This window comes from Colletotrichum fructicola, assembly GCF_000319635.2.
Source record: "Colletotrichum fructicola Nara gc5 chromosome Unknown KSG_Nara_v1_contig06, whole genome shotgun sequence".
NCBI lineage: Eukaryota > Fungi > Ascomycota > Sordariomycetes > Glomerellales > Glomerellaceae > Colletotrichum > Colletotrichum fructicola.
This window is the reverse complement of record NW_027094056.1, coordinates 4,571,494-4,589,944: the sequence shown is the minus strand read 5'-3', so window position 1 is coordinate 4,589,944 and position 18,451 is coordinate 4,571,494. Positions and strand designations below refer to the sequence as shown.

The 18,451-nt window shown below is 51.0% G+C and overlaps 5 protein-coding genes across 5 annotated transcripts; 3 read left to right on the top strand and 2 right to left on the bottom strand.

The window, feature by feature from the left end:
• Positions 1-50: 50 nt before the first annotated feature.
• CGGC5_v011568 (uncharacterized protein) lies at positions 51-597 on the bottom strand (the record flags this gene model as incomplete). The annotated part of the gene is made up of 3 exons (XM_032032549.1): positions 51-132; positions 187-469; positions 534-597. The coding sequence occupies 3 exons, from the start codon at positions 595-597 to the stop codon at positions 51-53; spliced, it is 429 nt and encodes a 142-aa protein (XP_031888034.1).
• Positions 598-3,128: 2,531 nt separating this feature from the next.
• CGGC5_v011567 (uncharacterized protein) lies at positions 3,129-7,136 on the top strand (the record flags this gene model as incomplete). Its single annotated transcript, XM_032032550.1, has 8 exons — positions 3,129-3,263; positions 3,335-3,386; positions 3,805-3,959; positions 4,028-5,867; positions 5,922-5,997; positions 6,050-6,253; positions 6,319-6,429; positions 6,491-7,136. 8 exons carry the CDS (start codon positions 3,129-3,131, stop codon positions 7,134-7,136), a joined length of 3,219 nt encoding a protein of 1,072 aa, XP_031888033.1.
• An 80-nt stretch (positions 7,137-7,216) lies between these two features.
• Positions 7,217-9,736, bottom strand: CGGC5_v011566 (uncharacterized protein; the record flags this gene model as incomplete). Its single annotated transcript, XM_032032551.1, has 3 exons — positions 7,217-8,100; positions 8,156-9,418; positions 9,472-9,736. The coding sequence occupies 3 exons, from the start codon at positions 9,734-9,736 to the stop codon at positions 7,217-7,219; spliced, it is 2,412 nt and encodes an 803-aa protein (XP_031888036.1).
• Positions 9,737-11,889: 2,153 nt separating this feature from the next.
• On the top strand, positions 11,890-12,745 carry CGGC5_v011565 (uncharacterized protein; the record flags this gene model as incomplete). The annotated part of the gene is made up of 2 exons (XM_066152546.1): positions 11,890-12,004; positions 12,054-12,745. The coding sequence occupies 2 exons, from the start codon at positions 11,890-11,892 to the stop codon at positions 12,743-12,745; spliced, it is 807 nt and encodes a 268-aa protein (XP_066008127.1).
• Positions 12,746-16,642: 3,897 nt separating this feature from the next.
• On the top strand, positions 16,643-18,445 carry CGGC5_v011564 (putative transporter; the record flags this gene model as incomplete). The annotated part of the gene is made up of 7 exons (XM_032032552.1): positions 16,643-16,831; positions 16,890-16,912; positions 16,968-17,081; positions 17,133-17,200; positions 17,255-17,358; positions 17,418-17,590; positions 17,641-18,445. The coding sequence occupies 7 exons, from the start codon at positions 16,643-16,645 to the stop codon at positions 18,443-18,445; spliced, it is 1,476 nt and encodes a 491-aa protein (XP_031888035.1).
• Between the last annotated feature and the right edge of the window lie 6 nt (positions 18,446-18,451).

Here is an 18,451-nt window from a genome sequence, read left to right as displayed (position 1 = left end):
GACTATACGATGCTACTCTCCTTCCAAATGAGTTCAATCCCTCTGCCTCCTTAGCATTTCGCAACAACATCCTGGCCAGCCTTGACTGATTTGTCGAGCCCTGCTTGCGCATCAACGACAGCTTGGTCGCTCCTGCATAGAATATCAGCCATCGTCATCTCGAGCTTCAAGGATTCTGACGCTTACTTATCGGCACTGGCGAGGGCGTCGCCTGCTGCAGCGAGTCCAGCTGCTACTTCGTCACGGCTAGCTGCGGGAGGTGCACTACCGCTCAGAAGCGATTGCGCAATTTGCGAAATACCTCCTCGCGCCTGTTGAAGGCCTGTGTTGGCAGCATCCTTGACTGTTGCATCGGTGATTTTAGAAACGGCGTCGTCGGTGTTACCAAGGGCGCCGAGGATCTGGAGTCGTGCCACATTGCATGAGAGGCTGCCCAGATTGCCAAGCAATTGGCGTCTGTCGATGCTTCCTAGAACAGCCATCCAGTTAGAGAAATGGAATGGGGTCTGATTGACATTTTGTGAATTACTGACTTGCGGTAGCAAGAGTGGCGCTGGTAGCCATCAAAAAAGTGACGATAAGTTGCTGAGGGTACATCTTGGATTGATTTTAGTGGGTATCGAAAGACAGTGTGAGAATAGAAGAGGACGCCAGGTCGTTATTCAAAATTAAGCTTAAAAAGATATTTGAAGATGACGCCAGGTCAGAAAAGGAAGATGTTGATAAAAAGATGATTGAGAAGACAATCTATCGGATGGCAGTTTCACTGGTGATGAGTTGAAACAATGTTCAAGTGTTGACAGCGGCGTGACAGGTGCCATTTTATATATGGGATGGATTGACAGAAGCACTGCGCTAAGATGATGTGAAGAATGGTGCGCGGAGCCCGAAAGAAGGCTCAGCGCCTGGCATGGCGTTTCGAAGATCGAATGGAGTTTCAAAACATGGGAATGGGGTGACGCTGAGGTTCTCGGATGAACCCCCTGTTCCCTATGACCAGCGTCTTTACTGGGGGGCCATGCACGGGAGGGGAGGTGATAACGCCAAATCCCACCTTCAGCAACCTCGCTTATTCCAATTCGCTGCGTATCTTTCGAACCTCCTTGAAGATCAAACTGCCCGGCGGGGAACATTTGAATCCGCAGCAAGATTTGTTTTTGCCATTGGCTGCTCATCTTCTTCTCCAGGGGTTCTGATCTACGGATCCGACACTTTTCCATGAATGGCGAAACTGAATCGAATATCATAAATACGTATGTTAAGGCCTCTGAAGCAGGTTCAATATCTCATGTCCATTAATAGCCTCATCTCCTGGTCACCTTTTGGTCAGATGTGCTGCCACCCGCGTGAGGACTATCACGCGACAACGCCCTGAGGCAGAGTGATCCCCTTGGAATCGGCCGAATTATCACCCCAGACGCCTACTAGGGTGCTGTGCAAGAAATATCGCCGCAAGACGAAAAAGATATCTCACCAGTGAAAACGAAGAACGTAAAGTGCTGCATTATTCCTCATAACCAAAATTTCATCGGTACTCACAAGGCACCATCAAATACATGAGCTATTGTCGCTGAACATCTGTCTGAAATGGCGTGTCCATAGCCGCAGCCTTTTGGTCTGACGTCTGGCTCCGTCCAACCCAGTAGCCTTCATCAAGCTTCAACCGTGAAATTTTGACCATCTGATTTCCGAGCAGATTGAACGGTAAGGCTTCAATGCCTCCGAGGAAATGTACCGGATTTCCATCCGGGACTCCATCCTGGACATCGACAGGCAGATTCGCGCACTGTCTCGCCGACCACATTGACAATGTTCTTCATTTGCCCATGCGCATAGTACAACTTGCCAGATATCCAGATGGCTACCCGCTATAGCGATCAAAGTAGGGGCTGGAGCATCGGTCAAGTCAAGTCTAAGGCGGCTCTAGTGACGGGAGACCCCATGACAAGCGTGGCATAGCTGAGGCCATAGCCGAACTCATGGAGGAAAATGATGTGAAAAAGCAAAGCATAAATCCAAAAGAAAAAAAAACATGTTCAAGTCTGCTGAAAGTGTGGTTCTATTCGACTAATTTGCGTGGCATTGACGCACCCTCTTTCTCCTATCACAACAGGCAGCACTTAGTCTGTCTTATGAATGATTCTCATGCCAATGAATTGCGACGGGTCTTTTTGACGGCTGCAAAGTTGCAAGTTGCAGTTCCGGCTTGTTCGTCTCTCATCGCCCCTTGTTATTCACTCTAGATGCGCAGAACGCGCAGTATTTTGTATTAGGATAACATTGAATCCATAATTTTGACGCGAGGTGCCACTCTCGGTGCTGAATTGGGTTTTCGACGCCTCGCAATGCATGTTGTGGGTCGCTTCTAAGGGTATTCGAACCGCTTGTCGGATTCTGAGATCATAACATTAAAGATTTCATTGGACTAAGACTTCAGAAGATGGACTGGCTCGGTCAACTTAAATCCCCACGGCCGAGTTCTCGACCTCTCAGCTACTCCCAGCAAACCGAGTCTTAACTGGGGGAGCACCGTGCTTCTGGATACGGGGCATTGTTAAGGTTTCGGATACGCCGCAAATGTGAAATGGACTAGATGAGCTTGAGTGCGGTTCACGCTAGACTGACTCAGAGAACCTGTAAGTACAGTGCAACTCGACATCAGCAAAGCAACGGAAGAGCGGCCTCGGGAAGGATGCATGAGAATCTGGGAGGGAATAGAGACTTGGACAATGGATGCTAACGAATCTCCAGCCTGAATTCATCTCACTAGTATCGACAGTGGCATCGTTGAACACAAGCTATTCTGCATGCAATAGGGAATCTCGCGACGAAACAAGCTCAATTTAATTACGGCCGCTTAGACCAACAGCAAGCGAGTCAAGAACATCCGGCCAGGCATCTGCAGTTCAGTAAATCGCACCTTCCGATAGCGAAGAAAGGGGGTGGATCATAAGAATAAAAGCACGGTATCTTCCCCTGCAACAGTTGTCGGTTCATACCACACGACTATTTGCGACTTACGTTCTTTAACGTCGAAATTCAATTTTCCCGGCGTCACTTTCAACTTTCTGCTGCTCTCGCTATAGCAAATTCATCCTCGATCGCCCAGCGCAAATACCGACTACAAAATGAAATTCACCGGAGCAATCCTTGTTCTGTTTACTGCGGCGGCGTCTGCCCAGTCTTGTACTGGCAACGAGATTCAAGTCTGCCAGGGCAACAGCATCAAGTTCTGCAACCTCGCCAAGAATAACGTCTTCGATGTAAGCGGCGAATATTTATTTCTAGCCACGTCACCCGAAGATAGACACGGAATCACTGACTCGTACGACAGTTCATGGACTGCGGTCGCCAAAAGTGCGTCAATGTTGCTGGCGGTGCCAACTGTCAGTAAATACAAGCGGGGAGGTGTTAGGAAGATAGGCATGCGGAATAAGAACAGAATCCCGAATTTTGATGACTACTGCTTTCAAGGCCCAGCAACTTCGCGCAAGGTGTACAATGAGCTTTCCAATTTATTCCATTCGTCGTGGTCGACCGTCAGCTAGACCGCCACCACCCGTGAAGCCCATCAATTTCTAACGTGACAGCGTCAGCACGCTCTCACTAGCGCAGAGTATGGGAAGCTGAAAACAAGGGTCACTCAACGTTGCAGTGAGACCACCTCTCACCAACTCAGTGGGCCAATCAGATGCCCTCTTTCGCTAGCACGCCGTCAATGGATCTCCCAACCACCTCAGCTTACTTTTTGGAGACCTTTCTGAAAGACAATTTCAGCTTCACATCTAACACTCCCTTGTCAAGATTGTCAAGATTGCAACCAAGCATGCAAGATGGAGAACTCCAATAAAAACGGAACTTTGACTGATATTCTTGAGCCCAAAGAAGCCGTAGATGCGGTCGCGAAGTATGCACCGCCTCAGGATCACAGCAATGGACGACGTGGCGCACACAACGAGGTAAGAGGGCCTTCAAGCTGAGACGACATGCTTCACCTCTCTCCCGCCCGTACCTGACTTGAGCACAGGGTCTTTGCGAAGATTGCGCCGTCTTGGATTTGGATATACACTGCTTCAAAGTTCAACCTGGCTCCACAAAGCCTGCAGGTAAACCGGTACAAGATCAGCCAGCGGCAATCCGCTCGTACACAACACCCCATCATCTTGGAAGCCTGAGTGATATTCGGAATCGATCATCGGAATGCGAGATGTGCGCTTTGATCATAGACTCGGTGGAGGAAGCAGGGACTCAAAACCCGACCGGTGACGTCTTGGACGCAGCTGCAGAGCATGCGCTTGAGAATGCCAAATGCTCCATCAGCTGGGAGATTGACGGCCGTGAGGCGTCCAGGTCCAAAAGCCGCGGCCACAACCCAGCCAATACAGTCCGGGGGATAACCAGACGCATGCACATTCGATGGGACCACCCTAGGCTTTCAGATGCTTACCTGGTCTACGTCGCACCGGAGAGATTTGCAAGGACGGCGTCTGATGCTGACCGTGTCTGGGCCAAGGACTCGCTTTTCTTGGGGCGCAAGATTACCGAAGATATCGAGAACCAAGCTCTCATCCGATCATGGCTAGATCTTTGTCAAAAGTCTCATCGGGGCCCTTGTCGTCAAAATAAGGAGGAAGGCGTTGGGCGCTTCGTCGAGATGGTGTCTCACTCTTACTTCGGTGTCATCGACGTACAGAACATGCAACTCACACAGCTGCCTTGCAAGTCTCGAGAGACATCTCGCGATGGTAGAGAACGAAGGTATGCATGGGGAACAGATATGCATGAGCCATATGTTGCACTTAGCTACGTATGGGGAACCGACGAGACGGCATACACAACTTTGACGGACAATGTTATGCTTCACCGTATGCATGGTGGACTTGAAGATGTTCTTCTCCGACTGCCGAAGGCTATCCAGGACGCAATCGACCTCGTTCGCAGACTTGGCTTTAAATACATGTGGATAGACCGACTTTGCATTGTCCAGAATAGCTCGCGATCCTGGAAGCTCAATGCATTCAACATGGACCTTATTTACGGCAACGCAGCACTTACTATATGTGCGGCGGATGGAGATGCATCGATTGGGTTGAGGGCCATGCGACCAAGTACTCGCAACACCAAACAGTACAAGCGCATGATCAACCCTCATCTTGAACTGATGGTCACGCGCCCACCTGAGATCTACATTCGCTCCTCGGAGTGGAACGAGCGGGCCTGGACATTTCAAGAGCGGCTCCTCTCGCGCCGCTGCCTTATCTTCACCAATGGGAGGGTGTACTTCCAATGTCGGTCGACTGGCATGTCGGAGGACATCTTTGGAGACCAAAAGGGAGCGGGCTGGTCGTTGGACCTGGTCGATGCGCCTATGCAAATGTTCCGACAACTTGACGACCGTGCATTCTGGGTGTACATGAAGTGCGTCGAGCTCTACACCGAGAGAAAGCTGACTCAAGCCAAAGATATCCAGGCAGCTTTCAGTGGTATGGCTAACATGATGGAGGAACGCATGAATGCGCCTTTCATACATGGACTTCCTAGTTCCCACTTTGATCTGGCTCTTCTTTGGGAACCCGTTAGGTCCGTCAAACGGAGAACGTCTTCGACGAATAAAAACGATCATACGATCCCAGACTTTCCCAGTTGGTCTTGGACGGGATGGATTGGAGAGACCAAGTATCATGATGACTTGATTGGAGGAGCCCTTGACAATGTTTCCCAGTGGCTGAACACGCACACTTGGATTCAGTGGTGGGTGCGGGATGGACACGGTGACTTACGTCCACTGTGGGATTATCATCAGTCACTGGAAGACGCTAGCGAAGATCACAGCTGGAGAGGGTATACGAAAAAGAGAGCAGAGAGGAGTAAATACCGCTTGGCAACCATTAAGTCAATGGCAATAGCTAATCGTAAAGTAGGTATCCCATCCGACTTTCCACGCCGCCGGGGATCTCCAAGCCCAGTGCAACGGGACGGTTCACCAGGCGGTTCTTCGTAAGGAAGTATGCACCATGATTTTGGATCTGATTGCTAAACTCAACTTTAGGTACAGCGATGATTCAGCGTCTTATTCTGACGTAGATGTGCGACTGCGTGAAAGAGCTGGATCCAGATCCCGGTCTAGACAAGGGGCACCGAGGTCCAGGGACACCAAACCACTCTATCAGGGGTACACGGAGGCCACTTCGTACAGGCAGCCTGCCGCCTTTCGGGCGTCTAATCCTGTCGGTCGAACATACAGTGTGGAAGGGTAAGTCTATTGAGCACCACCTTGGCATCTTCAAAGATGTAATCTTTCTGACATAAAAATTGTAGGCGATCCAGAATGCCAGTTGTCGCAGAGGACAGAGATAGGGACCGACGGTCTAGGCATGAATATGAAGACCGTTTGAAGTTACCACCTCATTCTCCGTCTTCTCCGAAGTAGTACGTAAAAAGAGCTTCGCTTTCTCAGTTGGATGTACAAGCAAGCTGACAGATGAGCCAGTGATCAACGCAGGAAGGTCACTCGGGAAGGCGCGCTGTTCGGCGCTGGACCAGTGGTTTCCGGAGGCTTCGTCTCAGCCCCGGCGCCGGTTCACACCGCAGACTTCTTCGATATGTTCTTCGAGGATAACGAGAAAGAATTTAGTATCACACTGCGAGATTATCCGTACCGCGTCGTGAAGGCTCCCTTCGAACCGAAGCCTGAGACGTCCGAATTCCCTCTGCTTCCGATTCTGCAGTTCCGTACATGGCACACCTGGCTGTACATCAAACATAACGGCCCATCGGAGCGGCTGTTTCATGACCGCAAGCTTCTTAGCATGGGCACGGAAAGTGGTCTGGCGCGATATCATATTGCAGATGAGATGGGCGATTGGTGTGGCTCAGTGGTTTTGGAAGCTGAATGGGCAGCCAAAGCGAGCGACAAGCAAGAGTTTATCGCCATCTCCGAAGCGAAGAGTTTTACGCGTGATGAGTGCCCAGAGTGGACTTACTATATCCCCAAAGAGAGAGAGCAAAGCGAGTGGGATTTGTTCTACGTCCTTCTGATTGAGAGAAAGGATGAAAAGTGGGAGAGAGTTGGTGTCGGAAAGGTTTTCAAGGAGGCCTTTCACAATTCGAAGCAAAAGGAGATCATGCTTAGTTGAATTGCTGGTGTACGATATTGCCAAATGTATAATAACTAGAAATTCTACGTATGATCTACGATCTTTGACTGGTCCTTTAGCTAATTTCTGATTTCTGCCCGTTGAAAAGTGATTAACTTCTTTCCTACTGGTCCCTGCAAACTTGCATCACCCTCATTCATGTAGCCGGGAGGAGGTAAAAGCTCCGCAGAAACGCCAGGCGGCAGTGACAGAGTAACACCAATCTTACCAGCTCCCTCGTCAACATCAAGATCAACCTCTACTTTGCCACTTGAAGTCGCCTTCTGATAGTTTGCCGAGCTGATACCGGACAAAACCGGTGCAACCTGGATTTTCGTCCATCCAGGTTCCAGAGGTCTCACACCAGAAACGTATTGAGGCAGCAAGAACACAGGCCACGATGACCAGGCATGCATCAGAGACGTATCGTGGTAGAAAGGCTGTCCTTCGGCTGTCATTGCTTCCCAGTGACCGCCGGAGTAGTTCGGGCTTGAAGTATCAGCCATCGGGCCCCAAACGCTCTCAATCAGCTTGATAGCTTCTTGCCCCTTCTGGTGGGAGAAGAGCGCCTCAACCGCAAAGCCCGTAGCATATGGGCTGATAACTCCTGTCCTGTCCCAGTGGTTCAAGCCCTTAAAGGCTACAGGCTTTGTGCCTGAGGGACACGTCAAGTGAGTCGCAGCCTTCTCGGGTTCAGACGTAATTCCAAGCGATAGTGCGTAGCCGTTTGTGTCTTGGCAAATGCCGTCACTGGGAAGCGCCATTCCCATGCGGATGCTACAAGTCTCTGGATTCCACAGATGAGCAAGTATGTTTCTCTTGAGACTCTCAGCTCGTTCAGCAAGTTGTGACTTTCGACTTGAATCAAATGTCATTGCAATTACAGCATTCAATGCGTCGTAGTATGCAAGGTTCGTTGTTCCTGCTGCGCCAAAAACTGGGCCGCCCAGAGGGTACCAATGCACTTACAGTTGTCAGCAAACATTCTGGAAATGGCATAGATATTAGAAAGATCTTACTTGAAAGTTCAGGGTGTACCTCGATGAGGCCCGACGGCTTCAAATGTGATTCTGCGAACTTCAAGAAATTTTCGGCAGCGGGGAGGAACCGCTTAACAACCTCGTCGTCTCCGGAATGCAACCAGTAATCCTTCACAGCAACCACCAGGAGGCATGCGTATGTCATGGAGTAGAACGCATATGTCGGTGGTGGCGCATCGCCTGTGTGGATGGGTGCTTGGATGGGACACAGGTTACCGAGATACCCATCCTCAGTCTGGTGACTGGAAAGAAGCTCAATGCTGCCGGCAACTGCGGCCATGTCCAGCCCAGCGTAAGCGACTCCACGACCAGAGACAAACAAATCTCCACCAAACGTGGCTCTGTCTCTCTTTGCTCCATCGATCATGCAAGCCACGGCATTTGTCCCGACTTGGAAATCAGCCAGTGTCCTGTCCTTGTCCTCGAGTCGCAAACTGTTCTCGTAGAGGACCTCACCGGCACCTTTCACAGCAAGGTTTTGATAGACTGCCAGCCATCCATTGGGTCCTCCAAACGCCACAGACCCGGTGTTGATGCCTGATCCTCCAAGGATCGGTCGAAGCTGAACGTCTGCGATTGTCGCAACCTCCCGGTCATTGATTGTGACTGCAATGGCATTCCCCTTGGTAATCGTTGAAATACGGATCCAGTCTCCTTTCTTTGCAATGCCGTGAGTCGACCAACTTCCAAAGCTCTTCACGGGGAACACCGCAGATTGGTCAGCCAGGCCTTCGTACGCTCGGAGCTCCTCGGCGTCGATGTCGAGGCAGAAGATAACTCCGTTGGCTACCATATGAACGCCCCAGCTGGCACCAAGATGCTCAATTCGGACTTCAAATGTGACTTCTTTGTCTCCCCACCGAGTTCCCTGTCGACAGGGAGCCCAGTGCTGACCAAGAACTATAGTGCCGTCATTCGTGACTTCCCATGATGGAGCAGTCTCGCCCTTGAGGACGGTGCACATGTCCACAGTGCGTACACCGTCCCTCCAGATTCGGTTGAGAGTTTCGTCGGAGCAGTGAAAAGAAGCCTTTGGCTCAATGAATGGCCTGACAAGCTCAACCCCAACTCGACTGATAACAACGGACGCATCTTCGGAGATAAGCACAAGCTTAAGGTATCTCTGCGATCTTTGCGCAAGGTTTGCCTTGATTGTTTGCTGTGATTCAGATGGATCAATCTTGATGGCAACATTGCGGTAGCAATCCATTGCATTAGAAAAGAAAAAGAATGGTCCATCTCCTATTATTCCGTTTATTAGCTGTGTCTCAGGGTAGGTCAATGAAGACACTTACCAGTCTCGCAATCAATTCCCCCGATTGTCTCGCTGTAAACAGCTTGAAGCTGTATCGGCCCATTGCCATGTGCGCGTTCTATGACGATGAATGGAATTCCACCTATGCATATTTCATAGTCGAACACAATGCTAGCTCTTGCGGTGGGCTCTGAAACCTTGCCATTGGACAGCGTAAATGTGCCCGAGTCAGCGTCTCGATCAGCGCCCTTAGACGCCGACAGGACCTTCTTGGGCACAATCACTTCGGGAGCGCTGACAGTCATTTTCGGAAAGCAGAACGAAGAAAATGACAATTTGGAGTCACCGTTCTCACTTGCGAGCTCTTGGTGTCGTGGAACTTGTAGGTAAGAGCAAGCGGCTCATCCGGGGTAAATTAACACAGTCCCGGTCTTCATCCGTTTCGGGAAATCCGACTTCGCTGAGAACGCTAGTCCCGATGTGGGCGGACGTCCACCCGGTTTTGTGGGGTAAAGGTGGACGTAAAACATAAGAGGACGCCGACGTCCACCCAGATCTACTGCTGGCGTCTCACGTGTGAAAAAGACGTCCACCGTCGACATATCGTGTGCATCTAGACGACCGGCAACTACTCAGATTGGCCCCGCAAGATGGCTCCGAAGCGGAAGACCGGAACATACCCCTGTTCGAAGTGTCCTCGAATATTCAACCGACTAGAGAATTTGAAACGACATCAAAAATCACGTAGGTCTCCGCCACAGCGGTTGATCCATTGACCACGAAGAGGACTTGAATCGCTCACAATTTTCTAGATCAAGGCAGCCTCCCACATTGCTGCGACATCTGCCAGAGAGAATTCTCCAGGAGCGACTTGTTGAAGAAACATCAACGCACCCACCAACGCCAAGACGAGCAGCAACCAACAGACGAGCCTCCTCTTGGCAAGAGGAGATATCCTTTTGTGCTTGAAAACAAATATGGCTCATCTAGTAGCGACACTTCTTTCAGGCCAGGTGAGAACGAACCCGAGCCAGGCCCAGCGGTAGGTTCGAACCTGTTGGGTCAGCCTAGTCAGGCGGACCTCTTCATGAACCAAGCTGTACACGGTGCACCAGTTCTTGTGGATGGGGACGTGGATTTCACAGGCTTCTTTCGTCCTTGGGATACTGGGAAACATCTTGATACAAATGACTGGTTCACCCAAGACTTTTATGACGCCTCTCAAGAAATGGCGACAATCTTCGGTCCCAATGACTTCATCGCGTCCGGGAATCAATCGGCGTACGGAGCCGCTCATGAGCTATGGAGCTGCCTGAAGCCACCTGAGGCCATGCAATTCAATGTTTTCGGAATGCAAAGCATTGATAGCAATGCACAGGTCACTCCAGTAACATCCGGAGACGTCACCGAAAACTCATCGCGGGCAGCCTCGCCACCAAACATGCCTTCAAAGGAGGATGCCATTGCATTTGCGTGGGATCCTGCATCCGAGGGTATACGTCAAACAAGGCCTATCATAATCAGCGAAACTCATCCATTGCGGCGAAACCACAACCCGCGATTCGATTTCAGCGACGCAACCTGGGCCAATGCCCACAATTTCTTAGAGAATCAGTCGCCAACAGCAGACAGCTTCATCTTACCCCCGCTAGGAATTGCGAATATTTTCTTTGGGCTATTTTTTCAAAGATTTTATGCGCAAAGTCCTGTGCTCCATCTCCCAACTCTCAACAGCAATGGGCTTCATCCTTCTCTGCTTTCCATTATGGTGGCAATAGGCGCGATGTACAGCCACGTACGGCAGACTCGTCGCTTTTCAATTTTGTTGCTCAACCGCTCCCGCCAAAACCTTCAGGCTCTCATCGAAAGAGATAGAAGATTTACCCGAGACCCACACATCATATACGCGTACTCGTTGATGTGCTATACTGGGCTGTGGTGCGGGAACAAAGAAGCTTTCGAAGTCGCCGAAGCCTGTCGAGGTACCCTAGTCACTTACGTCAGACGCCTTCCCGAGTTTCTGTATAGTATGACTGACGACAATCTACACGACAGCCTGGACAGAATAAAAGCCTGGGCGCGTTCGGAGTTTGTTCGGCGAGTGAGATGGTTTGTGTTTATGGTGGATTCCCAGTTTCCTGCACTCCTGAATATGAGGAGCATGATGTCCGTATCGGAGGTATATGATTGGCAACTTCCGTGCAATGAGACGCTATGGCAAGGCATGTTGGGTGCAAGCGATCGAGACCTTGAGCCCATGTTACTGGGGTCAGCTACCGAGAGCCAAAATAGTCTGCGAGGAATTGTGCGAAATGGTCCAATGAAACGACCACCACAGAACAAAACATCGGCAACGGGTTTCGTTAAAGGCTTGACAAACAAGACAAATCCATGGGCTACGTTTCTGGTCATCAGCACATTGGCAAGCCAGGCTTTAGACTGTGCCCATGATCATTCAATGAACGCAGACATCACGTGCTCGGACAGCTTTGAACACCACGAGAGAGATATTGACCTCTCTACCTTTGAGGGTTTGAAAACCGGACCTGGAGTCTTTAGATATAACGTAAAAGGTATGCGACACCCTTATCAAATCAATGCCGTGCTAACTCGCGCCATTAGGCGCCCTTGAGTATTGGGAACAGCTCATTTCCCGTGCGGAAAAGCACGACCCAGATGCGTGGGGGGTCAATGAATATTTTCATGGTGCATCTCGAGTTCTGCTATCGCTGGCAAATCTCAATCTTACCATCTCTGTATCCAATCTGCAAGACGCCATCGGAAAAAGCGGACCACAGGGGATCGCCCGGGGATTGGACCTTTTCAAGCGTCAATTAGGGAACATCCCCTATCTATATGGCCATGAAAACTCGAATATGGGCCAGGTGGTGTCTAGATGGACGCCTTCGGCTTCAGTGGAGAACAGATACATCGGACTTTTGACGGTTTTCGATCAGGCTATCAGAAGTATTCACGACATCATATCTGTCCCAACGTTGCAACAAGCAGCTCCGTACAGCATCATTAGCACTTTTCTCAACTACGTGCTGCTGTGGATGTTGATTGGGACCCGCACGAAAGAAGAGCTATGTTTTCTCCACTGCCTTCTCGACAAACAGGATGAACTATCATTCACCACAACAGTACAGATAAAGCTGCGCAACATCCTTGAAATGGCTTTGGGCGATGGGAATGGTGGTTCGCCTAGAGCTGAAGTAATATTCCGGCACGCTTCTCAGGAGCTTACTCGCCTAGGGACTTGGGGAGCATCACTAAATCTTGCTTTGCTACTACGGCTCAGAGCTAGTCAGTAGTGATTGGGATTGAATAATAATCTTCATCTTCCTTCGTGGTTCAGACAAGTTTCATTTCCGATCTCCGTTGCTTTCAATTGCAGAGTCGGCGCAAAACTGGCCTCAACCCCGTCTAGCGTCTCGTCTCACATCAGACAGCTCGTAACGTTAACCGCGGCCTGATAAAGCCAAAGTCACAGGCGAATGACTGTGCGCGAACCGGCATTCTTCAGATCCTACCTATCATGGAACTTCCGGAAGGCAAATTCGAATACTACTAATCAAGGTACAATGATTCCGTGAAGGGCATCGCAGCCGAGCGGGAAATGTCCCAATCAGAGACCGAACTTGAGTTTCGCGGGCACACAGTACTCGCATCTTGTCCTTCTTGTGAATTTCTCAGCTATCGACTTGAACCACTTGCTGGCGCCACAAACCAGCATTTTAGATGTAACATTGACGCAATGGTCATAAACAAGTCACCTTTCCCGGATGTCCATGCAGCGCTCAAATCTCGCATTTGATGTGTGGTCTTGGAGCATGAACTTTTGCATCATCACAAAGTTCCACAAATCATCCATCAGTCCTTTGGCCTTTTGAATGATAACCAACTGCGAAAAAGCCATTATGCAAAGTAGGTCTGCTTCTCGGCCGCTCTGATTGACACGTAGGGCCATATTGTTTTGTTTGTTTGTTTGTTTGTTTGATATTTAACGCCGTGGCGGCAAGGGCGCAGCCGCCCTTGCGGCAGACCTCCCGAAGGGTATGTGGCGTGGAGGGCCGCAGGCTCTAGCTATATACTCTGTAGTACACGTCTCTTCCTAGCGTCCTCCAGATCTTGCCCGAGGGCCAATATGTGTTCTATCCATCCCTAGTTCCCACTGGTGCCCTAGTTCCGTTATAGCAATCTGCTGTCCTGGTGACTATAGGTAGTCTGTTGTTTTTGAGAGGATAGGTTAAGTCCTATCTCTTAGTAACGCGGGCAGATCTTCTGGAAGAAGTCTGTCACGTCAAGGAAGGCCTGGAAGCCTTCAGAGTCGATAAGTAGACCCTTAAAGTAGCGCTCTAGGGAGCCTATAGGTCCTAGAGGCTCCCTTCGGCTATAAGGGTAGAGGATAGGCCACCGTTGCCTCCTCACTAGGGTCTTACGGCAGTAGACCAGGTGGTCTGCCTCTTTAGCCTCCCCACAGGAGCAGGTGAGCAATGCCTCTGTGTGATTAAAGCGTTGATGATACTGTTCAAAGTCTCCGTGGCCTGATCGTGCTGCCAGGAGATAGTGAAGGGTAGCTCTTGGTAGAGCTAGTTCAGGAGGGCAGCCAAGGGTGGCCTTAAGCCCCAGCTGGGTATAACGGGGGGGTGCTTCTTGCTTCCACCATTTCCTATGCTGGTGTTGTTTGCGTTCTTTGGCCAGTCGCTTAATCCCTGATAGGGTAGCTAGGAGGCCTCTTGGGGCTGGCAGTGTTGTGCCCTCCTTAGCTAGGCTGTCAGCCTCTTCGTTTCCTTTTATCCCTTGGTGCCCTGGGCACCAATGGGTCTGTATGTTCTGTATCCTTGCTATCTCCTGGATCTCCAGGAAGGCCGCTTGTGAGGAGTCTGGAGCTATGCCTCGGATCCCCTGAATGACGCTGGTGTTATCAATGCAGATATGTATAGGCTGGCCTTGGGAAGTAAGGAGGGCCCTTTGGAGCCCTGCCCTCGCCCCCTCTGCCTCGCCGTCAAACACTTCTGCAATGTTAAGGCGGCCGCACCCTTGGGCTATCCGTTTGTTGCTGCGGTAGATAACGAAGCCGAAACCTGTAGCCCCATTAGGGGCTTTAGAGCCGTCTGAGTAGATAATTGTATGGTTGTCTGGCACAGTCTTAATCCAGTCCTGAAACGCTTTAGCTGCTTTCTCTTTATCCTGGCCAGCTGTAGGGTCTTGTGATCCTGAGAGGTGCTGTGGCTGTAGGAGCAACGGCCTTGGGCACTTAGGTAGGAGGGCTGCTGTTCTTTGAAGCCTTGTTTGCCGCCGCCCTAGCTGGGAAAGCCTTGGGACTAGGGGGTGCTGTTGGTCAACCTTCTGTAGGCGTGTAGCGAAGCGTAGGCGTACTGCTTCGAGAGCTACTTTTGCGGTAGGCAGGCCAGAGTCTCGGAGGAGGCTGCTGGTTGGCGTGGTCCTCCAGACAGGTAGGATAGCCCTTGCTGCTACTGTTATAACCTTCTCTACCCTCTTAACCAGGCCCTTTTGCCTTGTGCTGACTGTAGCTATCTGGTTATCAGCGCTACTGCTAGTAGTAGTAGTGCTGCTGTTCCTAGCTGGTCTCTTTAACCCTGCATACCAGGTCTCAGCTCCATATAGGGCTATTGGGAGGACACAGGCAATGACAGCTTGGCGAGCAGCAGCGGCAGGGAGCCCCCCTTTGGTGTTGGATAAGTGCCGCAGGAACTGGGCCACTTTCTTTGCTGCTGCCACCTTTATATCGACGTGGTGCCGGAAGGTGAGTTTCTTATCAAACCAGACCCCTAGCCATCGTATAGGTCTAGTTGAGGCCTTTATAGTCAGGTCCTTTGCCTGTATATCTAGTAGGTCCTTCCTCTGCTTATGTTTCCTACTAAAATGGACCGCCTCGCACTTAGCAGGGTCAAATGCTACCTTATTATCTGTACCCCAGTTGAGGATCTGAGTGACCTCCTGGCTGAGGGCTGTAGCATTTTCCTCTAGAGAGGGGCTAGTCGCTAGGAGGCCGATATCATCACGTAGGGCCATATATCAATCGCTGTTGAGTGATCATCCCCCTTTTGGGAAGGTATCCGGCTATCGGCCATGCACTGGTCAAGATGCACAGTTACAGCGCAGAGTCTCAGTCGGTGCTTCTTCCAGCTGCCGGTCGTAGCCGCACTAATGAAGTGGCAATGAAGCTGCACATATCAACAAAGGGTTCAGAAGGAACGTCCTATGATTAAAGTTGTACTTTTCCACCAACCCGCAATCTCCGAACCAGATCTAGCATTCGTAAGTAAAGAAGAGACCTTCATGTGTTTATCCGTGTTGTGGGTTCGCATCAGGCCCATGGCAGGAGCCTCCCGAGTCTTCGCAGGGGACCACGCACACACCCTTGTGTTTTCCTATCGGCTCCATGCGACGCTACGCAGAGCGACTGTTGAGACACGCGCAGTAGTCGCCGCATTTAGGTCCACAATTACACGTGGTAGCTGTACAAGTGCGTCTCCTGTTGCATTTGTGCACTCTGACTGAACCGCATGCAGATGCATTGCTTTTCCTCGGCAAGATCGGCTTTGCGAGAGCCCAAGAAACAGGAATCATAGCGCAATTATTAATCAAACGCGTTGGGAAAAGAATGACTTGTCTGACCTGATCCCCCACCGCCTCTGAAGGAGCGTGTGTGCTTTTCCGTGCGGTGAGCCTCGTCATCGCCCCCGTTCGTGACGGCCCCCCATGAAACGGAAAAGCAAACCACCTGCCATTCCAGACTCAGGTCGCAAGGCTCCTTGTTAAATGGCTCTTTTCCGATACGACACTTCCCTGTCAACTGCCTGCGAGGGCCTTTACCATGTCCATACTAGCGCAGGGTCTAAATCGGCCAGCTAGCTGCTCTTTCCCCAAACCCCGCACGAGCGGAAAAGCTCGGCGCCCCATCTACCCCATTTCCCCCATGGGGGGCTCCACGCAGATGTGGCTCCTTATCACGACTTCAGCGGAGCTAACGCGGAGCCTACGGAGACGTGGGGAGAGGTGTTCGTCTTAAGCTTGCTCCGGTATATATGGCGGTTCTGCACAGACGGAGTGGTCTTCTGGCGACGTTCTGGGCTCTCAGGTTCTCGTTCATCCAGCGCAAGACCTCGACTCGGCCGCTGTTCGACCGCGTTAGACGACCACGGACGCCCTGAATCTCGTTTCGGAGACACACATACACCAAGATGGCTGCGCCAAGGAAATCAGAGGAGGGCAAGGCGGACGTCAGCCAAGTGGAGCGCGTTTTGACCGCCGGCTCTCTTGGCGACGTCGACAAGCCCAACCAGAACTCGAAGGTCGACGAGTTTGGAGCACACACCAAGACCGACCCCAAGGAGATCGCCTTGGTCAAAAAGATTGATTGGTACATCTTGGTATGTCTTGGCAGATAATTTGCGCGTGGTACAGAGACTGACTGAACTCTTCGCGAAGCCCATTCTCTGGGTGATGTACTTGTAAGTCACCACACCCTTTCAGAGAAGTGACTCGTACTAACAGTAAGCTTTCCAGCTTGAACTTCCTCGATCGCAATGCCATGATCAATGGCAAGCTGAACTCTCTTTCGAACGACCTGAACCTCAAGGGCACTCAGTACAACACCTGCGTTTCCATCCTATTCGTCGGGTAAGTTGGAGGTCCTCAGCGTTGCAGACACACTAAGCTAAATGTCGGTAGATACCTGTGTGGCCAAGTTCCCTCCAACATGATTCTCAACCGAGTGCGACCATCTTGGTACATGGCTGGTATGTATGCCAAGTTTCCGACGAGATACGCGAATTCCTAACCGAGGTGTATAGGGTTCATGCTGGCGTGGTCGATCATCTCCCTGCTCACGTACATGGCGCATGACTACTCGACGATGCTTGCCTGCAGGTTCTTGCTTGGAATTACTGAGGCTCCCGTAAGTCCATACATCCCGTGGCTGGCTACATGAGGACAGCATTAACTGACAACATGAAGTTCTACCCTGGCGCGCTGTATATGCTCAGTATGTTCTACACGCGAAAAGAGATTGCCACGCGTATGGCAATTTTCTACACCGGCAACATGCTGGCCAGCGCCTTCTCGGGCTTGATTGCCGCTGGTGTCTTTGCTGGGCTGGATGGAAAGCACAATCTCGCTGGGTGGCAATGGTGAGCTTCGCAACCTCCTTTTTGTCATCTCCCGTGCTAACATTCACTAGGCTCTTCATCATCCAAGGTGCCGTCTCTATCGTCGTTGCCATCGCGGCATTCTACCTCCTCCCCGACGCCCCTCTCAAGACCAGATGGCTCACCGAGGAGCAACGTCAAATGGCCCACAAGCGCATCTTTGACGATACGACCGACCGTCGCGAGGGTGGAACCAGTGTCTGGAAGGGACTACGCGAGGCCTGCTCCGATTGGCGTACCTGGGTGTTCTGTCTCATGGATAACATGCATCTCTCGGCGAACGGCTTCAAGAACTTCCTTCCCAGTGTCGTCAAGACTCTGAACTACAACACAACAATTACGCTGGTGCTGACGTGCCCGCCGTATATTCTTGCCGGTATTCTTAGTATTCTCGTCTCGCACTCCTCCGGTCGCTTCAACGAACGTACCTGGCACACAACTGTGAGCAAGCTGATCGCTTGCGCTGGGTTCGCAATGAGCGTGGCCACCCTTAACACTACTGTCCGCTACGTCGGAATTATGATCTTTGTTGGTGCGACATACGGCGTAAACAACATTATTTTGGGATGGACGGCGTCGGTATTGGGACAGACCGACGAGAAGAAGGCAGTCGCTATCGCCATGTGTAACACCTTTGGCAACCTTGCCAGTGTTTATACCCCTTACCTGTGGCCCGACTCCGATGAGCCTAGGTACTTGAAGGCTATGCTGGCCAGTATCGGGTTCTCGCTTGGTGTTGTGGTGTGTGCATGGGTAATGCGCTTCGCACTTCAAAGGCAGAATCGCAAAATGCTCGCTTCTTCCAACGGAGGGGTAACGAACCTGTATGTGTACTAAGCATTG